This window comes from Poromitra crassiceps (genome assembly GCF_964638095.1).
Source record: "Poromitra crassiceps genome assembly, chromosome: 18".
NCBI lineage: Eukaryota > Metazoa > Chordata > Actinopteri > Beryciformes > Melamphaidae > Poromitra > Poromitra crassiceps.
In genome coordinates, this window is record NC_139636.1 from 14,769,992 (window position 1) to 14,796,018 (window position 26,027).

General features: G+C 44.2%; 1 protein-coding gene across 1 annotated transcript; it reads right to left on the reverse strand.

Moving 5' to 3' along the window:
* Nucleotides 1-433: 433 nt before the first annotated feature.
* LOC310792743 (ELKS/Rab6-interacting/CAST family member 1-like) lies at nt 434-24,858 on the reverse strand. The gene is made up of 20 exons (XM_083654476.1): nt 24,737-24,858; nt 22,593-23,402; nt 22,270-22,458; nt 18,558-18,849; nt 17,930-18,057; nt 17,712-17,786; nt 16,071-16,226; nt 15,722-15,889; nt 15,266-15,433; nt 14,978-15,115; nt 14,710-14,850; nt 14,312-14,452; nt 13,563-13,756; nt 12,028-12,163; nt 10,515-10,646; nt 9,193-9,353; nt 8,855-9,002; nt 8,068-8,163; nt 4,657-4,842; nt 434-3,274 (listed from the first exon to the last, which is right to left on the reverse strand). The coding sequence occupies exons 2-20, from the start codon at nt 23,133-23,135 to the stop codon at nt 3,137-3,139; spliced, it is 3,330 nt and encodes a 1,109-aa protein (XP_083510602.1). The 5' UTR covers nt 23,136-23,402; nt 24,737-24,858; the 3' UTR covers nt 434-3,136.
* Between the last annotated feature and the right edge of the window lie 1,169 nt (nt 24,859-26,027).

Here is a 26,027-nt window from a genome sequence, read left to right on the forward strand (position 1 = left end):
AGTTGCGGAGGAGATGAATGTGAAATTCTTGAAATGTTTCTGTAAACTCTTAAATGTTACAGATGTCACTCAGATTCCAGAGTGACGCCATTTTGAAATGGCCACAGGCAGCTGTATCCCTTTAATTCTTGTAAAATGTCAATGAATTCCACTAAACTCATTCCAACCCTTAACACTTTAGGTATCAAACTATTTGATTCCTCTTGACAAAAGCCTATTACTCTGAAAACTGGATGGAACTTCAATATCAAGTATTTTCAGAAACTTAAAATCAATTTCACAACAGCTGCTAATGCGAAAACAGTGGGTCTGAAGATTAAATCCACTAAGCATTTGGGTTGACATGAACAGTAGCAAACTTCAGTAATATCTCCTTAATCTCTTTCCATGTGGTTTGTATATATATATAAAAAAAAAGGCACATACAAGGAAGCAAGGCTGATAAGATATATTTATTTACATACATACAAAATCCAAATGACTCACAAACATGTCTGTTTTGCTTTCTTTTTACACAGTTTGATTCTTATTAACACGAAACGACAGAAGGCAGTACATTTCTTTTACGAATGCAAAAAGAAGGTAAACAAAATGGTGTGAACTTGATAGAAGTCCCTTAATCAGCTCTGTGTTCCTGAACGAAGTGTTTCGGAGGGGGAAAAAAGGTGGCAAGACATTAAGGCAAGGACGAGGATACACAGGCCAAAGTAAGGGAACTGAACATGTTGAAAATGGTTCCTTCTTTCTCAGGAGAGAGTGGTGGAAAGATTAGCGATTAAAAGGGATGGAGAGGAGAAAGATGCCATCTGTACTCTAAGAGATTGACAAGTGCAAAAGATGACATCCAACTCCGGTAAGTGGTGCATTCATAATGAAGAAGCCATGACACAAAATGTTCCTTATTAGTTCTAATAAGCGTTCTAATCTCTTCATGACATTGTGTAGTAATGTCCTTATCGCGTTGTTTTGGGGCTATTCAATATCAGAGATGGCTAGCCCACTTTCAAAATTTTCTCCAATGGATTTGAAAGACATCCATACACAGCAAGTTTGTTTTGTGTTAGAAAGCATCGGTTTTCTTGGATGTATACAGATGCACAGTCGAATGAAATGCTCTGTAACATAATCCATTAACAGCACAAGGAGAGCCATGGTCGGAGACTTGTTTTTGTCCATCAGGCACAGTCTGCCTTTGACATCACCCTACTCAAACAAAATCCTTGACATAACCGGGGAAAAAACAAAACACTGGAATCTCAGGATAATACATTTACATCACCATATGGTGAAAATATATAAAAATGACTATTAGAAATAAATGCAAGAAAAGTACTCTCCCATCACACAGTCACGGTTTGAAAACATTTGTAGTTCACACATTTTGACACTTAGAAAAGTTTTTTTTTACACTTTTCCTCCCTCAGTTTTTGCTGAGGACACCAACTTGACGTCCATTTTGTTCTGAGCAACTTGCTCAAAATTCTGTGCAAACATTCAATGCATATCCATATGGTAAACATTTTTATATATATGTTATATATATATTTATATATATATATATCTCTATAGAACATGACTTTCCGCAAGTTATGGCAGTACTGTCACACACATTTTTTTTGTCTTAGACAAAATTGACACACAAAAGACAACTGCACTGCTTTTAACTTTTCAGATTTTTTTTAAAGAATGCACAACATCTTCCACTTAATTACCTTTATTCAGTCACTGCACGTGTTAATTATCGCATTATTTACAAACGGATCTAAAAAGTCAAAATCTGCTGAAAAGTGAATTTAATTTCCTGTAAATGCAGATGCACTATCATAGTAATTAAAAATCTCAGCCCTGAAGATTTCAAAAAAATACAATAAAGATGCATCACTTGCATTTGTAAGTGATTTGAAAAATACAAGAAAGGGGATTGACTTGCATTTTTCTGTGATTCAGTCAACAACAAAATAACGTTTAGGTGGGCTGTAACTAAGTAACATCTCTAGAAACTTTGGATGAGATTGAATGGTCAGTGGATCAGATCGAAAATTCGTACATCATGCCTTAGCACCAATAGTACAGAGGAATAAATATCCCTGCATTAGGTCCAGTACTGATCTCTGTGCATGCTCCAAGGCCACTAGAACGTTCTGAAAATAAACATTGCATACCTCAAACAAGTGGACGTTGTGTGCAAAATCATCTAATTTCTCTCTCTCTCTCTCGTCCTAACTTGAGGACATACTGTGTTAACTAAAAGCTTCCTTTTGATCTCTATCAAAGTTGAGGCCTGGATCCTCTTCTTATGCCTATAACCCAACCACAGAAGACGCAGTAGAACTTACCTAACCTAAAAGCTTACCTAGCTAAAAGGACAGATACACAACGCTAAACTGTGAGAGGAAATATTTGGAGAACATGCGCCATTTTTTTTGGTTAAAAGCAGTATTTCCCAAGTGTTCTTCAGACGATCGGACACCAATAGCTAGAATTCTAGACGGTCTCAAATTGCTAACACGTAAAACCTGGCGATACACAGCGATTGGGTTCCAATCTGCTACTTAGGGAAAACTGGCAAAAAAGATAAACAAAACAACAAGCATCTACATGGCTCCACGATCCACCCACTGAGCTCAGCTCCTCTCTGCTCTCCTCAGGAGTTCTCAGTTCTCCTGGACAGAAAGTGCTTTCCTGCCTCACCTGAGTAATGAACTAACCCATTTTAACTTGAGAAGAATCTAAGTGTAGACAGAGACTAACAGCCTGGTGATCTGGTCACAAATACCTGCTGTGAATGAAGCAAGTCTAGGCAGAGTAACATTATAGACGGTTTTCACGGAATTGTGTTGCTAGGGAACCGTTTGAAACCTAGCTTATTTCCTGTCGGCAAACACTGCGACAGGAAGTAAGCTAAGGGCAATTTAGAATATTTATGTTGTCAAGTTAAAATCGTGGATACAGAGACACATGAGAAAGGAAAGCACTTCATAGGGCAAGAGAGCTTCTCCCTGGTTAGGCGAGGGAGAGGAGGAGGAAGAGCTCGGGGGTGCCAGATGATGCCCCACCCTTCATGTGGAGGTTTGACGAAGGGCATCTGGGCTCAGCTGAAGGTCGTGGTTTGGCCAGTTGTGTCTGAGGTCAGAGGTCAGCACGACTCCTCCAGGGCGTTGACAACTTGCTCCAGGATATCGGGGCAGTAGTCGGCGATCTGCTGAAGCACAGAGTTTGCGTACTCCTGCAGCTCCCCGCTCTCCTTCTCACACACCTCCAGCTCCCGCTCCAACTGGGGGGGGGGGGCATTGGATTAGTTTCCAGTTTTCACCAAGTTTCCATCCAACTGACAATCGAAACATAAACAAACTTTTGTGTTGTCCCAAACAACAACATGCAAATTTGGGTGCATTCCATCAGCTGGTTTGAAGCAAATAAATCGGCTTTCTGAACATAGTGTGTAAAAACACATTCAGGAAAAAAATGAAAGGGTCCTTTCATTCATGCTGTTATTAATGGACAAAATGTATTTCCAACACTGTTACAATTTATTTGCGGACGGCAAAAAAGTTCTCCCCTTAAGCAGGCACTAAGACTTCACTGCAATATTGAAGAACTTTTGACAAATTTGCTATTGCCTTCAGTCTTTCATATTCATCTATACCAGGAGTTCACAAACTTTGCGGACCACTTTGAAATCCGGGGCCCACCCATAATCACAACTCTGATCGACACACGAGACTAAGATGATGTATTTCCATATATAAATATACCCCCCTTTTTCAATAATCATTTTTGGTAACAAAAGGCCTTTTTAAAGGCCAAATCTTTTTTATATATATAAAGAAAATCATTTTATTTGAAAATTATAATAAAACACATTGAATAACAAGGTAAGCTGTTTTTAACGGTCTCTTAAATTAAATATTTTCAATGTTCGTTGGGGGGGGGGGGGGGGGGGGGGCAGTGCAAGCAGGGGGAAGATGGGGGGTGAAGAGTGGGAGAGTATGATGTGTGAAGGGGAGGGAGGGGAACAGGCACTAGTTCAATTTTAATTTGTATAAAGGATACTTGGAGGAAAACCCTGCCATTGTGACAGAGGGACTGCACCATGTGTCTGAGTCTGTGTTTGCAGAGTAGATAGAGATGATGAGTAGGGATGTCACGATACTAGAATTTTTACTTCGATACCGATACCCAGGAAAATATCGATACTCTATACCATTTTCGATACCACGGGAAGGGGGGATGATGACACATCAAGAGGCATAAAAATAAAGTTAGACAGATGGACGGACAGACGCACACTTCTCCATAATCTAAGCCTGATAAAACTTTGAATTTAGACAGCAGATTAGCCCTGCTCTAGCCATCAGAACACATTTAGCTTGTTGAAGCTACAGATACCCAATGATAGGGAGGGGGAAATCAGTGATTTTTCATTAAAAGAAAGCGCTCATAGTATCAAAACTGTTAAAAAAAATGAGTACTGTATCCATTTACATTTTTTAGTATTGATACTTTCGATACTATCGATACCTGTTGCAAATGCGTATTGTATCTGATTCAAATTTTCAGTATCGATACTTTTCAATACTATCGATACTTTTGACAACCCTAATGATGAGTGATGAAAAAGTGAGTGAAGAATGTGACTGAAAGCTCCTCCAGTACCTGTTCAATACTCATCTTCTGAAGCTCCTCCTCCCAGTCTGGGGGGTCGCTTTGGTGATAGTGAGAGGGCGGCGTGAGCTGGCTGAGGATGCTGGGGTCACGGTCGTGGCAGAGGTCGGTCAGGTGGGCAATGTAGAGCTTGAGCTTACTGCGGTTCTGGGACAAGGCTAGAAGAGGGGGGATCATCTGCAGGGTGGCAGAAGAAAGGATGGTTAGAGACAGAGATCCAGATAGAGGAAATAAGAGTACCGCAGGGATCATATATTGTTGTAGGCCAACCCGGAGGAAGTTAGCATCGCGATGGCTTCCCTAGTCTGGAAGGCAATGAGGTTTTAAACGTTTATGAAACAGACCTTTGTGTTCAGCAAGATAATCTTTACAAATGAAAACTGCCAGGTCGCTATTGTAAATAAGAATTTGTTCTTGTTAGAGAAAATATAAGTTCCATGGGCGTTTCCTAATAATTGCATACGCATAATTATGCTATGAGTTACCATGACATGACATCTCACACATATAGATTCACCCATGGCAGAGGACTTCTCCTTTTGCTGAGACCTTGGTCAGTGCATCGTGTTCCATAACAACTGATAACTCTCTCAGTCAGACTGCACGACGCACACACTTTTCCAAAGTTCATCTCCCCTCCTCTCTGCCTTTCCTCCTCTCTCTGAGTATAAAGCATATGTTAAACTGTCGGTCATCGCTGAATATTGGGACTCTGTATAACGTATCAGAATGTGTACATTGAGATTCAGTCCTCTGACAATACAGATTGCCAGAGAATGTATGGTTTTTAATATACTTCTATAAGACATCTTCCTGGCTCATGGTTTCATTCATTTGGCTTATATAAGCTGTTATATTACATTAGCGGATGAGGAGTGGTCATTCCATTCTCTAACAGTTCTTAACTAACTTGCCTGGTAAAATAAAGGAGGATGATGATGATGAACACCACTTTTATGATTTTTGAAGTCTAACTGCGATCGCCAGAAAATGATTCAAAAATGAATAAAAATTTTTTTTCATTTGCGAAGATCGTCTTGCTGCACACAAAGGTCTCCGTTTCATAAACTTTTGTTAACCACAGACCTTATTTATCTAACCAAAACCCCCACACAAAAATCACATTAACTTCCAGACGAGGGAAACCCAGCGCCATGCTAACTTCCAGGTTTTAGGACACATTCCTGCGGCACTCTATGGGGAATAAAATAGAGTAATTAAATTTAGACTAAATATTGTTGACCTAGATGTATAATGAAGGAATGGCTATGCTGTAAACAGAAAAACAATGAAAGAAACGAGCAATGCCCCACTTGTATGAAAACACAAACATCAAATTCAACACAACAGAAATATTTGATCATCTGCATGCATGGACAGCCTCTGAACATATCACCAAACTCAGCAGCATCATCTCACATCTTCATGTTTTTGCCCCCACTTCTATTCATTTAGATGAAACTTGTACAAATATATTAGCATCTATAATGTGTATAGATATTTATGACTGTTATTTATGCATGTAGAGATCGACAATCAAGTGGCTGGTTAAGCATGTGTTTCACCAGTTATTATGTCAGGTCATCCACTAAAGGTGTTATCCAAGGCAACACCTGTTTGTGTGTGAGAGAATGTGCACGTGGGTCATATGACAGGGTCATGTTTATTTTTATCCACCTTATTTCTAGCGGCCATGATGCCTATGCGTTTTTCTTCCGGTGTGATCCTCCCAGCCTTGTTGCTGACAGCTTGACACCCGTCTGGGCGAACGGAGCAAATCACTAATCAGGTCCAGCTTGGCAGAAATCTCGCCGATAAATATCCCTTTAAGAGCGCAGTGCGCAGCCTATGTTAGCGGCTAGCTAGCTATGTTACATGGCAGTAAAACGCCACTAAATTACCAAATTGATTTAACTTTTAATCATTTCGAGTAACACTGTTTCCATACGGACCCCCAGCATTGGTTAGTTGTTTATAACGTGACTATATTTATAACTTTTATAACATACTCCAGTTTCCGGTTTATAATTTGGGTCTGCAGCCAGAGTATAACAAAGGAAATGGCAAGCTGCAACAATAAGTCACGTTAAACCGGAACTTGTACCCACAATTATTTGTAAGGTGGATAGGGTTTATGTTTTTAACACGGGTATTACTATTAAGTCATCATGGTTAAAAGAGATACAACTGTGTTCGCACACTTAATACCCTTGTAGACCTCTGGTGGTACTCTGTGTATTATGTCTGGATTGTGTGTACTGTATAGTATGTACATCCTTGAATATTTTGTATGTATAGCTTTGCTCATGTGGTTTTATATTTGATTATGTTTCTTCTCGGGTATGTCCTCTGGGGTGTATTTTAGTGACTTTCTTGAGTGACCTTCTTGTCAATATATTTGTATGTATAGCTTTACTCTTGTGGTTTTACATTTGATTATGTTTCTTTTTGGGTATGTCCATTTGGGTTGTGTTTTGGTGTAGGAGTCGCCTATGGACAGGTGTTGAAAATTAGCGTTCCGCTATAAACAGTAAACACTGTGTATCTGGTTGTTGTGCATACATGTATGTTTCATCTCCAATGCTCTGTGATGTCCATATCAAATAAACCTACCCTAACCTAAGGCTGGGTTAGGGCAATATCAAAAATATTAATATTGCGATATAGTCCCACCCAAATATTGCTATATACACACGATAGCTAATCATCAGCATCAGAGCAGTAATGAGACTGAGCCAGGATCAACATCATCTCATCCTCTGAGCTTGCGCACCATCCCGATCTCATAAGCCACTAAAAAGTAGTAAGTATCAACAGTGCTAAAGCACAGGGTGAGTGAGATGGTGAGATTTGCTGTCATAGAAAGGCTGAATTAATGTACAACACCAAAACAACCCCGACACTCACAATAAAGAGTAGGCATAACATGATACGGAGGAAAGAACGGCACAATAGCAAAACAAACAGATGAATGGATGGAGGAGGGGAAGATGAGCAAACATGCCATGGAGCAGCGATGAAGAAAGGTTTGATTCGTCTGGCTTTTCATACGTGCTGCTCACCCTTCTGAACAAAATGGCTGAGAGAGAGAGGGGGGGAGGGCAAAAAGTTGGCTATGCCCAAATACCCTCCTCATCATCCTATTAGGCACAGGGTAAGCCAATCGCAGCATTAGAAGGGAACATTTGGTTAGTGTGTACACAGACAAACAACAGCAAAGATTTATCTGTCAGGAGTATGCACTTCCTGTGTGTCAAAGTGGGTATTAGGCAAACAACCTGCTTAACAACACAGAAATGATCTATTAACTACTCAACTGCAGGAGAAAATTACTGAAGCGTTAGTGCTTATTGCAGTGAAATGTAAAAATGTGGCAAGCTAATTGGTGGCTAGGTACGCTACCTGATCTGGAGAGGGTTTGTGATTGGTCTGATCAGGAGCGGTCTTCAAATGGTCGTCCTCATAGTTGTCTGCCATCAACTTCATTCGGTTCTGAGTCTGTAAGTGAAAGGGGGAGGGAAACAGAGAAGTGAGAGTGAGGAGAGAGAATCAGAGCTGGATGAAAGAAATCTGAAGATGAGATGAAAGACGTTACTCCTATGAATGCGGTCACAACATTGTGCCTGGTAGAAGTGTCTCAAATTAGGTGTCTTGCCCAAGGACCGGCAAACAAAAATTACTGGCCCAAATAATGAACAAAACATTCAATAAAGACTCAGTTTTAATTCAAATTTAATTTAATCTCTTATACAATGAACCCGGTTTGTAATTCATCATGAAGTGACTTGCCACTTGACAAAGATTATAATGTAAACTGAGGCTTTCAAATAGTGTAGCCTAGCCTCAAAAAGTTCACCCATGTTGATTCGTCCACCAAAAAGACACGTTTTACTGGCATTTGGCTGGTGGTAATTTTGGACCTTGCCTGGTGATTAGACCAACTATTTTGTTACTGCAAAGTCACCATGATGGCCAGTGTGCATTTTTCCCAAATTAAAGACACTGGAGCCCTACCTGCCCTGCCCTGCCCTAGTGCTCTGCCCACTGACTCTGGTGAACATGTGTGCAGGAGAGAGGCATGCAGTGTAATATATACTCATGATCAGGCTGTCAGAACTCTGGAATGCCTGAATCCCGTGGCCCTTCCAAAGATAGAGTACAGGGAGAGGAGAAAGATGCCCCTCCCAACCTGCTGCTTGAGTTGCTGCACCAGTCTGTCCTTTTCCCGTTTCAGCAGAGCCACCTCATCCTGGGTCTTCTTCTTCTTGGAGGAGGACAACTCTAGCAGGGCGATGTTAGCATCCTTCTCGCTGATGGCAGCCAACAGCGCTTCCTGCCTGCGAGGTGGGGACAAAACAAGATGGCATTTAACCACACAAGTAAATAGCTCAATTATCATGTATTATTCATTGAACACCATCATCCAACCAACAGGAGACGGCCAAAACTGGATGACATTTTCGAACATGCAGGTAGCAAATCGATAATCTGTGTGTGTGTGTGTGTGTGTGTGTGTCTTAGTCTTACTTCATCTCTAGGACCTCCTCCAGGTGTTTCCTGCGCTCTGCTCGCAGGGTGGTGAGGTGAGCCTCTTTCTCACACAGAGACTGCTGGGTGGAGGCCAGCTTGGCCCGCATGGACTCCAACTCCTGCTTCACCTTCTCCATAGCCCCCAGCAGCTCCTCCATCTGGACACACAAGCACACACAGACAATTGAAGCATGGACAGAGTAAAAATAGATGACCTAAATCCGTCAAGTGAAGGCACGGTGCTTCTCCTCCAGTAAAGATCTTTTTTGATGAGTTGCCAATATACTGTGGAGTGCCGCAGGAATGAGTCCTAAAACCCGGGAAGTTAGCGTCGACCGCCTCCCTCTTCTGGAAGTCAATGGGATTTCACATATGAACACCACTTTTATGAGTTGTGAAGCCTTTTCCCTTCTGGCTACGCTTCAAAAAGTATTAAAGTTGTGTTCATTTGTGAAGATTGTCTTGCTCAACACAAAGGTCTCCTTTGTTAACCACAGACCTTATTTCAGGCATCTAAACAAAATCCCCATGAGAAAAATGCCATTGACTTCCAGATGAGGGAACCCAGCACGATGCTAACTTCCGCGTTGGCCTACGTGATTATTTATTAGCTGCTCAAATAAGAGGCAGGGGCAGTAGAATCCATGTAGGCTGTTGGAAAGGGACCAGGGATCTGCCATTACATAGGTCAGAGCAAAATGTACCATTACAATACAGCATTACATTTTATTTACCTGCCATCTACTTTAAAAGGGCCTTTAAGAGTGCCATTATTTTTGCAACAATATCTACTTTAATTGCAATTGATTGACCAAATGAGTAATTATGAAAATGAATAATTCATCACCAAATGATCAATTTTGTTGGCTGCTTCATGTAAGCGCTGATAGATTAGCAAGCATAGTTGTGTTTTGTAAGCAAACAGCAGGTAAACACAAGGACAGTTGACAAATAAGTGTTGCTGCTCAGTGATGGAGGTGACACACACTGGACTCATACCTTGGACCACGTCAAGTGGGCGTGGTTGGACTCATGCATTGGTTTGAGTGAGTGCTTCTGACAGGCAGTGTGTAGCAGAGGGAAAACAAGAGAACATGAGAAGCAAAGCTGAGAAAGCCAGAGGAAAGGAGGACAGTGAAGAAAGGATGAGAAATAATACAACCGCAGCAAAAAGGTGAGGATGGAAGACTCCATATGAACCTGTTTCTACTTTTACTAAGAGCATCATTTGTGTCTTGACATAATGCATGTCGTCCTGTGGGTTGACCAGTATTGTGTGTGTGTGTGTGTGTGTGTGGGGCAGGAGGGTGTTTGTGTACCTGTCTCTCCTGGATCGACCTGGCCGCCTCCTCCTGTGCGAGCACCATCTCTCTCTCAGCAGTGATCTGAACGCTCTCTCTCAGAGCCTCCTCCAGCTCCTCGATGCGCTCGGACTTCAGACGCAGAGAGTCCTGCCATACAGGAGGGACGGGGAGGCAGGGAGTTTGTGGCGATATTCATTTCAGCAAACGCCAGCTAGTGTTGTGGAATCACTACCTCAGACACGTCTAACAATCTACATGGCAAATGTCATAGGAACACAAGGAAAGTGACTTTGATGAGACAAAGCTGCAGCACACCGTTTGAGCGACGTTCGACAATCGATTGTTAATGGCTTAACTGAACTTTGTTTACGTTGGCATGACGTCCCCTGCACACCAACATGGGCGGTGAGCGATGTACTCGCTATCGCCCAGTCAGCCCTGCCCCGCTGCTACAGCGTGGTTGGCTGCCTTGCTGTATTTCCATCTTCAATTGGTCGATTTCGAAATGCCCCTCCTTCCCTCGCTGCCACCTGTCGCTCATCAGCTTGCAAAGCATGCTGGGATACCTGGCGTCAGGACATCACAAGCGACAAGACGAGAGGAGGGGCCAAAACCGAAATAGACCAATTGAAGACGGAAATACAGCAAGGCAGCCAACCAAGCTGCAGCAGCGGGGCAGGGCTTGACAGGGCAAGTGCGAGTACATGCGAGTTTATCGCGTTTGGTGAGAAGGGGGTCTGAGGTGGGGTGACCAACTCAGGGCCAGCCTAGCGCGATGCTAAATGATGGGCGATAGCGGCTTTTCCCGACTCTGGTAAAGACAAATCTATAGTAAATGATTCAAATTATATATAGTAGTGCTAGAAAGATAAGAAGTTATTTAAGTAATACGCCCCCCAAGAGGTCGTGGTTTACAGTGATTTTACCACAAGGGGTGTTCTAAGATCAATCACAGCCTCACGGGGCTTATTGCTTTTATAAAATGGCTGCTACATAATACAGTATAGGCCCTACCTGGAAAGGTTTGAGCAAGAATAAATATTGATCACAAATAATCGTTTTTCCGCCAAGCAATGTAGTGCTTCAAGCCTCCCCCCTATAGTCAGTCCAGTCTGATTCTGTGCTACACCAAGGAGATACGCCCGGAAAACCAGCACAAGTTACGCCAGTGGAAACCGTATTCCCTCCGTACTAGCTTAGCTACAAGGATAATGTTAGCTGCATTATTGCTGAGATATCAACAACCGGACAACGGATTTTAATGGCTTAGCTAACGTAGCTAACATTGCACAGTAATCAAATGCAGCTCACCCAATCATAATCAAGGACCGGAACTATCCGTTTCATAAACTTGACTTTTACACCATTAAACTGGTTGGAAATATTACATGGTCGTAGCTGTGCGACTTAGTACAATTAGGAGCAAAAGCGACCGCTAGACATGCACCGAGCAAGGCAGTGCCGGAAAACCGTCAAGTGACTCCCATCGTAGGGTCCATACAGTTCAAGAGACACACACATGCCTCACCTTAACTTGTTGGGAGCTCTCGGACATGTTGTCCTCCCGCTTCCTGGCCTCCTCCACGAGTCGAGCGTTCCTGCTCTTCTCCACCTGCTCCTTGTGCTTCAGAGACGCCACCTTCTTCGTCTGGTCCTTCATCGTCCTTCATGGTGGGATACAGGAGGACAGGGTTAGATGTGTACTCTTGTTGGATACACACATCTCTTAGGCTATGGTTCAACTTGACATCAATGCAACTTCTGCAAATACATGTTGAAGTAAATACTACACCATTCAGGTTTTCTGGGGTTGATAGATTGCAGATTTTGGAAAAAGTGTGGTCAGCCCAGCAGCAGCATAGGCTCTGCCTTCCGTCTGTTCTGCTGACTGCCACAAAGTGGTTCATACTTTGTACGGCACGCATTTCCTGACCCAGCAGTTGATTTTTTTCTGATTGGGCAGTTGAAACAGTCATGATATCATCATGCACGATTATTCGTTAATTATGATTATGATGTAATAAATACAGCCCCTAACTACAGACGGCCAATAACAGCTTTTCAGTGCAAAATGTGGACATAATGAGATTTCATAAAAGCTGACCTTTATAAATCAGGTCAAATAAATAATACATGTTCACATTGAAATGACAAGTGTAACCATAGCCTTAGAGACTTGCTTTAGCATGAGGTGACACGGGCCTGCTGGGAGTCCCTCTTGACGAGGTGAAAGAGAGATCAAAGAGGAAAGTGGAGAGTGAAAAGGCAGAAGAAAGAATTGAAACATGTCACGACAAGGCAGAGGCTTGCAGCTCACCATAAGGCGGAGAGCTGTACAACGTTTGTGGCGGAAAAAAATGGAAAAGCGGGGAGAAATGTGGCAAGAGGGGCAGTATTGTGAGATCAAAGGTACCGAGGCCAGGGGAGGGAAGAGAGGGAGGAAGAGCACAGCACGTACTAACCTGGAGGCGAAACTGCTGAGGCGACAGAATTCCAGTGTAAAGATAAGAAGGCAGGAAAGAGAAAAACAGATTCAGACACCAAGACGATGAGAAAACATGAAGAGAAGAAGAGGAGAGATCTCATACAGATCAGCTGCAGGATTGTGTGGTGTCCCTGTTGTCTCACAAGCTCACACAGGCCGCCACACACAGTGAGTGGCTGGACAAAATAACCAAAACACCACGTGAAGATTGACTATTTTTCAAGCAAAATAGTCGGCATCCAAATTACAGGTGCATGGGTGATCAAAACTGCCAACTTATTATAAAAACTAAACACTATATATGCCAAATATAGACAAACGGCATCAACAGTGGTGACAAGTCGAAGCTCGCCAACAGGGATTGACTAGCCAGACTCGTAACAGGATAGCTGCTAAACATCAAAAAACCACAGCATGAAAAATGACCACAGAACTGAATCAAAACCTGTGTGACACACAGACACATTCGTATATTGTTAGGGTGTTTGGTACCTTGTCCACCACCTGAACATCCAAACATAAACACATACAGACACATGCACATCCTCTCTTACACACAACTAGCCATGTACGCCCACCTCTCCAGCTCGTTGATCTTCTTGTCCTTGTCGTTCTTCTCATTCTCCATCTCTCGAAGGATCTCCAGCAGGCGGTCCACCTCGGCCTGGGCCTTCCCAGAGTCCTCTTTGTGGCGGACCACTTCCTGCTCCAGGCTGCTGATGCGCTCGGCCAGCTCAGTGTTGGCTTGAGCCTCCAGGGCTGCATTCTGAGCCTGACGGGGGACAACATACCAGTTAGCAAGCAGCTGGACTCACTACAGTGTGAGCAGGCAGGGATCAGTAAGGTCAGTGAAATATAATAGGCAGACCCATTTTCATTCTAGGACATAATCATCTAAAGCACATGTGTCAAACAACTCAAGGCCCGGGGGCCAAATCCGGTCTGGCACCTCATTTCATGTGGCCCGCGAGAGCTAGCAATGAATACAATTTGCATAATACAATTCTTCACAATATGGCTAAAATTAACTATTGTTAAATTGAATAATAGTTGTAGGCTACTAGTTGTCTGTTTGCCATTGTTTTCCCTATAATTCTGCTTTCAGAGCTAGTTATTAAGTATGAAGTTATTACTAAAACAAAACAATAATAATCGAATCAGAGGCAATTATGTAATATGATAACACGTAGGCTATAGATACATTTATATTGTGTTACATTTACAACCGCCCCTTTGAGGGCAACCATAATGCTGATGTGGCCCGGGATGAAATTGAGTTCAACATCTGTGAGTTGCCTGATTTAAAAAAAAATGTGTGGCATCTCACTCTCTTGAGCTGATTCTCTACTTTGAGGCACTCCTCTCTCTTCTGCTCCAGGGCAATTTCCAGACTCTTCAGCTTGGAGTCCTTCTTCAGTCCGGAGGAGGCCAGGGATGACGCATGCTCCTTAAGGTCCAATAGGGAGGTCTGGACACACACACACACACACACACACACACACACACACACACACACACACACACACACACACACACACACACACACGTACAGATAAACTCGTTCCACATTATCCAAACTGATATAGCATGGGGCTGAAAATTTAAAATCTGTTCGATCCAATATAGGCATCCATGACTCATCACAAAGTGTGACTATGGGAGAAAAAAAACAACAAGAGTCTGGCTGTCTTTGTGTGACTCAGTCTTTCTGCGTCTGTTTCTCACCTCCCTGTCTGACAGGTCTCCCTGCAATGTGCTCAGTTTCTCCTTCAGCTCCTTCAGTTCCTTCTTGCTACTGTCAATCTCCTCCGTCTTCTCCCGGTCGTCTCTGTCTCGCTGCTCCTTTAGACGCTCAATGATGCGCTCCTGCGAGGAGGCAGAGGAAACTATGACACCCTCACAAATATAAATCAATCCATCGCCCACACATGCATCCTCACGAGCGAACACACAGACAAATACAAACTGAGCATGTGCATGCAGACATACACACCTTCTCTGCGAGAGACTCCTCCAACGTGGTTAGAGCGGTGTCAGTGTTTGAAGTGTCTGCCTGCAGAGACTTGACTCTCTCCTTCAGGTTGCTCATCTGCTTCTCCTTGTCCCTCAGCTGCTCCTGCAGGTTCTCTATCTGAAGAGAAAACACAAGCACATCCACTCACTGTCAGCCAAAATAGACGCCAGAGACTGCATCGTTGGTTTATGGATGCATCGTCATAGTCAATTCATACATTTGCAAGATCTTTTAAAAAGACTCCTAGTTCAAATGTATTGGCCTCACCTTCTTCTGTAGCACATTGACTTTGCGCTCCTTAACCTCCAGCATGTCCTTGAGGTCGTGGATCTCCCCATTGAGCGTACCCTTCTCCTCTGACATTTCCTGTATCTGCTTGCTCTTCTTATTCAGAGTGGTCTCCTTCTCCTCCAGGCGCAGACGCAGGGCATCCACCTGGCCAGGAGAGGTCAGATAGGAGCAGTTGAGAACAGCCACAGGCTACGACAACCCTTTCTGCTGGCTCATTTAAAACCACGGTGGTAAACTGTCCCTCAACAATGCCATTCAAGTGACCTTAAACAAGGCACCGAACCCGTAACCGCTCCAGTGGAGCTGCACAGAGGCCGACACAACAATACTGTGGCAGCACTGGGCAGCTCTTAGGTGCAGGTGTGTAGAAGCTCTCCTTCCCTCTCCTAATACTTTACATCGTATTGTTCCTAAGTCCTCCGGGTGCTGTACCTCTGTCTGCAAAATGGCAGCTCGCTGCTCCTTGGCGGTGAGGGATTCTTTGAGGACTTCGATATGTTGCTTGCTGTCTGAGAACTGGTTTGCGAGCGTATCCAGCTTGGTCCGCAGACCAAGCATCTCAGTGTCCTTCCTGGAGAGGTCCTGTTTCACCTGCTCCATCTGAAAAAGAAGAGACGGAGGAGGAAGGAGGGATGAAGATGAAAGTCAAGAAAGACAAGACTTTTTTTTTTTCACCCAACAGAAATGCTAGAGAACTGTTGATGTGGGGGGGTTTAAGCTCAAATTTCACCATCCGAATTTAAGATTCCTTAACTCAATTCATGTTGTCCCTGACCCTGACCTTGTTCTTCATGAACTTGGTGTGGCTGCGGTAGACCTCCATCTGCTTCATCTCCTCTTGACGCTCTTCACAGCTCAGGAGTCCGTTGGACTTCATCATCATCAGCTCCTCCTCCATGTCCCTCAGACCCCGCTCCATTGAATTGATTTTAGCATCCTGAGGTTGATGAAGAGAGGTGTTCACACACATAGCACAGTGTTTCCCATACATAAAGGAATTTGTGGCGGGGCGCCACAATAATATTTGGACCGCCACAATAAGATGTTGACCAATGTTTTTTTTTTTTACAGTGCACCTGAACGCAACATGCAAGATATCCGCTGAATAAGTGTCCAATAACTGTTCATGTCATTCTGGCCAATACTTCTGTTATAGCATTTCAGTCTGGAATATGGAATATCTTTCAATAATCTATGATTTAGCTGCTAAATTGTCAAATACCGCCATCTGCTCGCTACCCAGGCACTTATGTATGTACTTAACCTAACTAACTTAACCTAACTATCCGGTGTGCACAACACTGTCAGCCTAAACTCCGGCTGACACCCCAAAAACCTACAATCCGCTACAGAAAAATGTATATTGTTTGTTTATTAACTGGCCCCTCGCCTTCTATCATTTCACGAAAGTGGCAAAGCAAGTTGAGTATCCCTGACCTATAGGGAGAAATTTAGTTTGTCATTGTAAACCCACAGCACAGTAATGATGACATGTTCTTCATAGATCTAGCCTTTTAATTTTGCTCTTAAGCTTTCTCAAAGTACACCAAATTCATGCATTTTACTTTAAAATGTTTAAAAAAATCTCGCGGGGGGCATGCCCCCGCACCCCCCTAGGGGGTCTGCGGTCCCCCACCACAAATACTCAAAATCCTGTGGGAAACACTGTAGCATGCACACATGCATGACCACACCGCTCGTATACACACACACACACACACACGTGTCACATTACATGTATTCGTCCCGTGAGTTCACGGTACGTTGTTTCACGTACCGTGAAACGACACGACGAATACGTCAAATCCAGAAGCACCTAAACGCTGTTTGGACGCCATTGAATTTAATTGAATTAAACGCCACAGAAGAAGCGGCTAAACGTTACATAACACTGACAAAGCTGTTAACTTGTAAACAAGCAACTTACATCGCGTAGGATGACAAGCAAGATGCGGTGAGGAAGAGAGGATGACTCCTTGTCATGTTCCAATAATCCATTAGATGACCGAACGTAATCATTATCACATGCGCTCTGTTTACAAACTTGTGTACAATAAAGATTTAAAGTGGGGGGAAATGCCTTTGCCCTGTCAAACCATCAACATATTATATCTCAATGTGTCAAACAGCTGGAATACAGACATTGTCTAGATTGCCTAGATCTTATTAAATAGTGGACATTTATTCATTCCCACTTATTAGACACTATTTCTGATGGTAAAATTAGCGTAAAAAGCAGAATTCAGACAAATTCAAAGGGAAAAGGATTTGTTGCTTTTTTTCCCGTTGTACCATATTCGTACCGAACCGTGACCCCAAAACCGAGGTACGTACCGAACCGTGACTTTTGTGTACTGTGACACCCCTAACACACACACACACACACACACACACACACAATTTTTCTACACGAAATCATCACCTTCATGTCTATGACAGTCTGTAAAGCCTTGGTTTTGGTGGACTCTGGGGTTCCCTCATACCGGCGGTGCAGCTCCTGTGAGACGAGATGAATGCAGGTATGAAACAGCATTGGTGCAGTTTCAGGGCAGACAATAAAATGGGGAAACCAATAATAAACAATAACTGGTCAACTATAACATCTTGTTGATCTCTCCCATGATTTCTCTGGACGGTTACCTCTCTTAGTGCACCGATCTCTCGCTCTCTCTGTTCCAATAAACTCTCAAGGTGATGCCTGTGCATCTCTGCATCAGCCAGTCTCCTGGTCCGCTCCTGGTCCTCCTCCGACGCCTTGGCAGATGGTCCTGGAAAGCAACCATTACCACACCATAAGAATACGATTGCAGGGGCAACAGTCAAGTCAAGTATATTTATTGTCATTGTATAAAACAACAAAACAACAAAGAGCCATGAGCCATGTAGTGTAAAATATAATAAGAGATAGAACAGGGGAAAACAGTTGCTAAGAATAGTTAAAAAAAAAAGATAGTCAACACTTGATTACACAGTAAAATGGAATGCTAGAGAACACAGTTATCAATAATAGTTCCTTGTGCAAATTATTCGGGTGCAACCAGGGTTCAAACAGGGTGGCGAGTTGCAAGAAAGACAGTCTTGTCACAGGTTCAATGTCCACAACAGTGTATCTGTCCATCAATAGCGATGTGTGCTGACACTGACTGAACCCCTAACCTGCTCGCTCATTGTGAGTCACTCTCTGATAGGATAGTTGGCTAAATGTCTAAGAAAGAACCATGTCTACTGGTTGAGTGTGTCTGTATGACTATTTTCAGCAGCCACCCACCTTTGCTCTGCAGCATCTCCAGCAGTTTCTTGATGGACTCGTCTCTGGCTCCCAAGGTCTGCTTCTGCGTGTCGATCCTCAGCTCCATCTCCTCCAGGGTCTTCCTCAGGAGGAAGAGCTCTTTGGCCTGCCTCTCGTGCTCGGCCTGCAGCCGCCGGTAGTTCTCCTCTGTGGGTTCAGAGGTCAGGGCCAGGTCACGACACTGGCTGTTAGGGTCCTGCTGGAGCAGCTGGTTCAAGTCCCTCTGGATCCTCAGCTCATCCTGAAGGGCCTGCACAGTCATCTGGAGGTGCTAGGGACAGGGAAAAGAGACACATGTACATTACATTGACCATAAACTGTATCTATTCATTTTTGTCTGCTAACTTGTCTAACTAATCTCGTGTTGCAACAAGAGATATACTGTACTGTATATAGGGGAAGGTGGAACGATCAGTAAAATCATAGCAAAATCAACCATCCCTCCTCATGGAAATGGCTCCTGGCAGAATATTACGTTAGAGCTGGTGATCATGACTGAAAATGTTGTGATGCTGTGAAAGGTGCACTCGTCGTGGCCGGGCCTTGCGGACGGTCTTACATTTCGTGCCCGGAGAAATACAAGTGGTGAAACACAATCAGCCCAGTATAGTATTGCATTGTTTGTGGCATTTGAAGCCACGGGCACTTGGCCGAGCTGCTGTGAGACAGAAACACAATGATGTATTACATTCTCTGGTCTGAACCAGCTGTGGGCCTTTTCACACAACAGAACAAAGAGAGAAGTCAGTGTCTGCCTCCGTTCGGTTCTTGCTATCCTCCTCCTCCTCCTCCTCCTCTCTCTATCCAGATACTCTGCTCATTCGTCCTCTCTCTCTCCAGCTACTCTGCTCGTTCGTCCTCTCTTCCCTCTCACCAACCCTCCCTTTCTCTCACCCCTCCACCCTGTGACGAAGGCTGACTCACTGCTGTGACTGCACCGATCACCCCCCTCCTCCTCATATACACACCTTCTCCTTCCCTCCCCCCCTACAGTATGTTCTCGCTCTCCGCCTGAGGACAGACAAGAGTCAGGCGTTTCGAGAGTGAGGAGAGCATAAAGAGAAATGTGATGCACTGACGATACTGATCCAAAGAGATACGCTTGCGGTAAGTCAGTCACACAACACATAACACACTGCGCACACAAAACCGATGTTCTGGTTAAGATACATCCACAGATTGGACAAACTTAGACTCGGCTCGCAGACAATTGGAGATCTCCGCCTACCAATTGTCTGGAGATCTCTGCCTACCAATTGTCTGGGAACTTCTTGTCAAAAATTGCAGTTTGAACGGTGATGAGAACTGCTAACAAACCTACGCCCCAGCTAAGCTGGTAGCTTGTAGACAGTGGCACAGCACTCGGTGGTGAGTTTACTGGCCACTCTCCCAGTTCCTGACCTGCCCTGATGGAGATATGGGTCACGTGTTTCGACCATGACAGCTTGTGGTCTATTGTGATGCCCAGGATGTCAAGCTCGCTTGTAGTGGCTAGCTGGTGACCATCAGAGTGCAGGTCCAGCTTTGATGGAATCCTCTTTTTTGAGAGGGTCATGAACTTGCACTTTGATCGTTCAAATTTGGTCTTCCATTCGTCTCCCCAGATGCTTATTTGCTGGAGATCCCGGTTCAGGCTAGCCTTCACTTCAGCCTTCTCTTCTGGAGATCTTATGTGGGCATAAAGAGTAGAGTCGTCGGCGTACATGTACAGCTCGTTTTTACAGACTTCAACCACGTCATCAAAAAAGAATGAAGGTGGAGATTGAGAATAGGAGGGGACCGAGGATTGAGCCTTGTGGTACTGAAGTGTTGATGGAGCGCAGGGTTCTGCGGCCTGGCCTGCATGACCCAGGCAACGTTACATTATTTCATTCTGTTTTATCCGTTTACAAGCACACAACTTCTGCATGTCACCGCCCCTTCTGCATGAAGGGCCGCCCTAAAGACTCTGGATTGGTTCTCTGGGGCAGTTTCTTTTTAGTCTGAAATTGTTTCCACCCAGTTTTAACGACAACTGAGAACTGAGTCTAGGTAGAACAAACTATTAAAAAAAAAGCCAAACATAAATAGACAGAGGTACATATGTTCTCCATCTTTCATTCTGTCTTTTCCTTATAACCTCATGTCTGCTTCACTCACATCCACTATCTATCATATTAAATCATTAGCATTTCACAGCAAGACATGATGCATGGGATATGTTAGCAGTGTGGTGACTCGGAATGTTTAGTAAGCAACAACTGGTGGCAATTAGCCTGTCTGTCCTGTTCTACTGGGAATAGGAAGATGACAGCCATTTCACAACAGGGCACATTTAGAGGCATCACAGAGGATGAAGAGGACAAACACAAACATATCAGTATAGAAAAGCACAGTCATACATCAAAATGACAACATGACAGAATACATAGAAAGAGACCCAGAAGCATACATGTATATACAAACGCAGACCTGGCTATACACACAGTCCTTGCTCCATGAGGGCATTCAATGTAACGGAAGAGGTAATTAGCCAGATGCCTGCCTGCCTGCGTGTGTGTGTGTGTGTGTGTGTGTGTGTGTGTGTGTGTGTATGTGTCCATGCTTCCACTTGCATGTGTGGGTGTGCATGCGTGGGCGGAGGAGGCCAACATATTATGAAAGCAGACATCTTTAAATTACAGCCCCGGCTGATTAGCCTTGTGCTAGTGGGGCATTACTGGGAATTAGTCCAGAGTGTGATTGTGTGACTCAGCAGGAGTGAAAACAGCAAATTACACAGATCTGCCCATCATCCACTCCACTATAGTCATTACTGGATTAGACCTCTGGCAGGATGCAAACAGAAACCACAGAAGATTCACACAGTGAAGGAGGACACGTTATTTTTCTTCAATAATCAAACTAAATGTGCGCTATTTGCACAACAATCAAGCTTGTATTATCAATTCATCTTATTAAATACATTTAAATGTTGAACCTGGAGAGGTAGGCATGTTCTTGCGTGTGCATACATGCACATATACACACATACTGTACACATACTGTGCCTAACAGGGAATTAGGCTCAATGTAAATCCAGCATCTCTACACTAAGTATCTGGAGGTCCAAATGTTCGTTCAGGCACACAAACTAAAATTCTTGCTTTTTAAATGAAAAGTGCTGTCATAACATCACTGATCCCCCTGACAACCTGCTGGAGTTGGTTTCTTATTCTCTGCAGTGGTTAAAGCGCTACACACATATGCAGCTTTTTAGATTTGCACCCTACCCACATTCTTATCCTCTTCACGACATCCAGCAAATTCTAAAACATACAGAAATGCTAATACAGCCATTCAACTTACACCCTCTTTGATCTATCAAGCGTGAGCATATAGCTGGATATAAGAGGATTAACTAGATGTTCCTAAAGCTGCCTCTAACCTATGCAGAGAGAGGGGAAAGAGGAAGAGAAATACACGTGTACTTACATTTTATTGGAACACACATTTTTCAATCCAAATATGCTTGATCCTTGCCAATGCCAATAGATGAGTTATCAAAATGGAATAAAATGTGTGTGTATAAAAGATCAGAAACAGGAATTTTGAGAGTTCAGAGACAATTAAATACTCAGCCAATCATTAAACAACAGTTTGACATACTAAATATATCTGCTAAGCCCTATGATGGCCTACATTTTGAAAATGTGAATTAGGCAACACTAACCTGTGTTTCATCCTGAATCACACGATACTGCTCCTTCCACACACTGATCTTAGAAACCTCGTCTTTACGAAGTGCTCGCTCCTTCTTCAGCTCTGGGCTCCAGAAGGTCTTGATGGAATTCATGGAGGAGCTGAGCTTGCTCTCCTTCACCTCCACTTCTCGCCTCAACAGCTCATTCTCATGCAGAACCTGAGAGAGCAGGATAAGGAAAGCGGCACACAAACATAATGCCGTCGGTCTGTCAAATCCAACATCAACACCAAAAATGCCACATCCATGAAAAGCGACCCTGCGAACTGGTAATAAATGCTGAGCAACATTACCTCTTTGAGCTGAGCCTGCAGGTCCAGTATGGTGTTGTCCCTGGCCTGCCTCAGAGAGTGGGGCACGGTGGACGCCATGTGGTGGTCCCCAAAAGCCAGCGCATCGCCCGCCATCATGGACGCGGGGAGCAGAGCGTTGCCAGGCACTGAGGTGGCAATGTTGGGAGTGCTGGCTGCCACCATGCCGCTGTTGCTGCTCCTTGACCCATATGTCACCCTCTGTCTCCCCATGGTCGTCATTGTCCCGCCACTTTTGGGAACGTAGTCAGTTGCCATGCCGACCTCATTGTCGCTCAGGTACAATGGTCCCGAGGTGGCATAAGCCGCGTTGAGCGACTGGATGTTCTCCATAGAAAGGGTCTTGCCCCCCGGTCCTCCGGGGCCGCCGCCATTGCCCCCGGTGCTGTTGGTGCGGCGGTGTCCCATCCGAGGAGAGCGGGGCAGGCGAGGGGAACGGCCAGATCCCTGATTACTGCTACCACCTGCATCTCTGCCTCCACTGTGGTTATCCCCTCTGCCAACAGAGCGGGCGCTCCCGTACATCTTCTGCTAAATAGAAGAACGGAGCTGACAGCTAAAACTGAAGATTACAAGCGTGTGGATATATTCTCGCTGATTTAGTGGTTGTGACTATCACCAGTTTGGTGAATATGTGATGGCAATCCTGTTTTAATTGGAGTCAGCGAGCACAACGTTCGTGAGAAATTTGCGTTCTCTCGCACTCCACATTCAGTGACAGGCAGGAATATGGTATTTTCCTCTTTAAAACTAGAGCCACCACATCCAGTCTTCCAAACATATGGCACCAATCTGCAAAGAAAACATAAAGTTGTGTTATGAATGCACTCTGCATGCTTAGTGGGAGCACAGATAAAGTGCCTCTTATCCATGGATAAGACAACTGCAGGTGAAATTGAAAGTGCTACTGAATCAGGATGAATGCCTGGAAAAGGCAGTCAGTGGTTTGCAACAGGGGGTCTGGGGACCTCCAGCACTCCTTGAAGGAGTTCTAGGTGATCCCCAGCAAAAAGAGGAATAGTTCCATTTCATTTTTAGTACACTGCTTAGAAGTTAACAGGGGAGAATAAGGACGGCTATTCTGTTGTTCATAGGTTTCACTGTCCTCACTCTTACATTCCCAGCGTGTCGACAGTTATGTAACTGTGTTAAAGTCACATCTAACAACAGAAATGTTCCAAGATGAGGTTCCTTTACAAATTCCCTGCAAGTCGGATCCGTGGTCTAAAGCCTAATTGGGGTCACTGGCGTGGACATGTTTGGGAACCCGTAAGCCTTACAATAATCTGAGAATATGCATTCAGTCTTATCCGACAGTCTTTCCCCCCCAAGCAGTCCCGAAAAGCGTTCGTATATGAGGAAAATCGGTGCTACTCAGTTTTATTTTGCAACTAACGCTACATTTCCACCACAGGCATTTAACGCTAGCTGGCAGTCTGCGTGGCCTTGCTAGCCGCTAACATACCAGCTAACAGTAGGCTAAGCTGTCATTTCTACCGTTACATTACAACGTTAACGTTACAAATGAATGTGGTAGTTTGGATTGAGACATCTAATTTGCTCTTAGATAACGGATATCCCCTGAATTACGAATTGAAGCATTTTTCCAAGGTTGCTGACGCTATGGATTAAAACTAGCAATGGGAGGAAAATGGGATTGTCCATGGTGGACACTGCAAAGAAAAAAATCTCCTCCCTGCTTGTAAAATTGAATATGCATAAAGGTAATTGTCTGTCAAAAAAGCTATAGATGTCTGATGTGCTCAGTGCAGTCGAGACTAATCTATCTTGTTAATCCAACATTGGAGCCTTTTTGCACAATCTTATCGTGAACATACAAGGCTTTGCTTTGGAGACACCCAAACCATATCCATTTTTCCTCCTCCATTGGGCTGCTCATGCTAAACGTTATGTTACGCTTCATTCAAAGGTCCGCCTGTCTAGCTGTACATCTTGTAATTATCAAGGAAAGTGGCAAAATATCAAAAGCACAGACATGTTAGCTCTTTTAACATTATGGTGGGCTTCGGCTTGTCCATCCAATTTATGTGGTCAAGCAGAACCTATATTATTTTCTCGCTAACACAAAGCCAGTGATGAAATCTCTCAAAACAAACCTAACGTACCTTCTCGTTGTCCGGTGGAGGTCAAACTGCCGTCAATATTGAATCCTTTGTCGAATGGAAATCGGGTGTAATACCGGTCATTTTCTTTTTCATTCCTCGATAGATGTCTATCTAATTTTCACATCTTTTGCCACAGCAATACCAGTGGCTCTAGAGAGCCAGGGCGCTTCAGTGACGTCAAGTCTGCTATGCGCGTTCACGGCAAGTCTTCGCCACGCTTGAATTTTCAGGCGCGCGCTCACGACGGGGGGGGGGGGGGGGGGGGGGTTCAAGGGAGGCCAACAGAGGGCAGTGTTTACTTGGAGGGAAGCTGCATCCTTGAAATGGTAAAAACCACTGAGATAAATAATCATTTATATGTCGATGGTAAAAACAGGGAGATGTTTTTTTGTGGACCAAGAAACAAGATAAAATCAAGTAAGTAATACGCATTTATAGCTTAGTCACCTTTATCAGAGTTCATCACATTTATTACTGTGAGATGCCTTCATTTTATGGTGTGCAGGAAGACCTGTACCTTTCATCAAGACTGGGGTCACTTTACCATTCACTTTTTTTTTTTTTTTTTTTTTTTTGCAGTTTTGCCTTGATTGGATAGGACAGTGGGCACACAGGAGGGGTGGGGAAAGAGAGGGGGGATGACATGCGGCAAGGGACCATGGGTCGGATTTGAACCCGGGTCGGCCGTGCGAAGGACTAGCCTTTGTGGTATGCGTGCTACCAGGTGAGCCCCACCTGTCACATTTTTTGAGAGAGAGCAAGCTCCAATCGTGGCACCTGGCACCTCAACTGGAAACTTCCTGTGGCAGCTAAAGATGCTGAGATGTCGGCATCTCTGAGAGGTGCCGGAAACTAAAGATGGCGGCATCTCTGAGAGGTGCCGGTAAACTAAAGATGGCGGCATCTCTGAGAGGTGCCGGTAAACTAAAGATGGCGGCATCTCTGAGAGGTGCCGGTATGAGGTGCCAGTAAAGATGACGGCATCTCTGAGAGGTGCCGGTGAGAGGTGCCAGTAAAGATGGCGGCATCTCTGAGAGGTGCCAGTAAAGATGGCGGCATCTCTGAGAGGTGCCGGTATGAGGTGCCAGTAAAGATGGCGGCATCTCTGAGAGGTGCCAGTAAAGATGACGGCATCTCTGAGAGGTGCCGGTGAGAGGTGCCAGTAAAGATGGCGGCATCTCTGAGAGGTGCCAGTAAAGATGGCGGCATCTCTGAGAGGTGCCGGTATGAGGTGCCAGTAAAGATGGCGGCATCTCTGAGAGGTGCCGGTAAAGATGCCAGCATCTCAGTG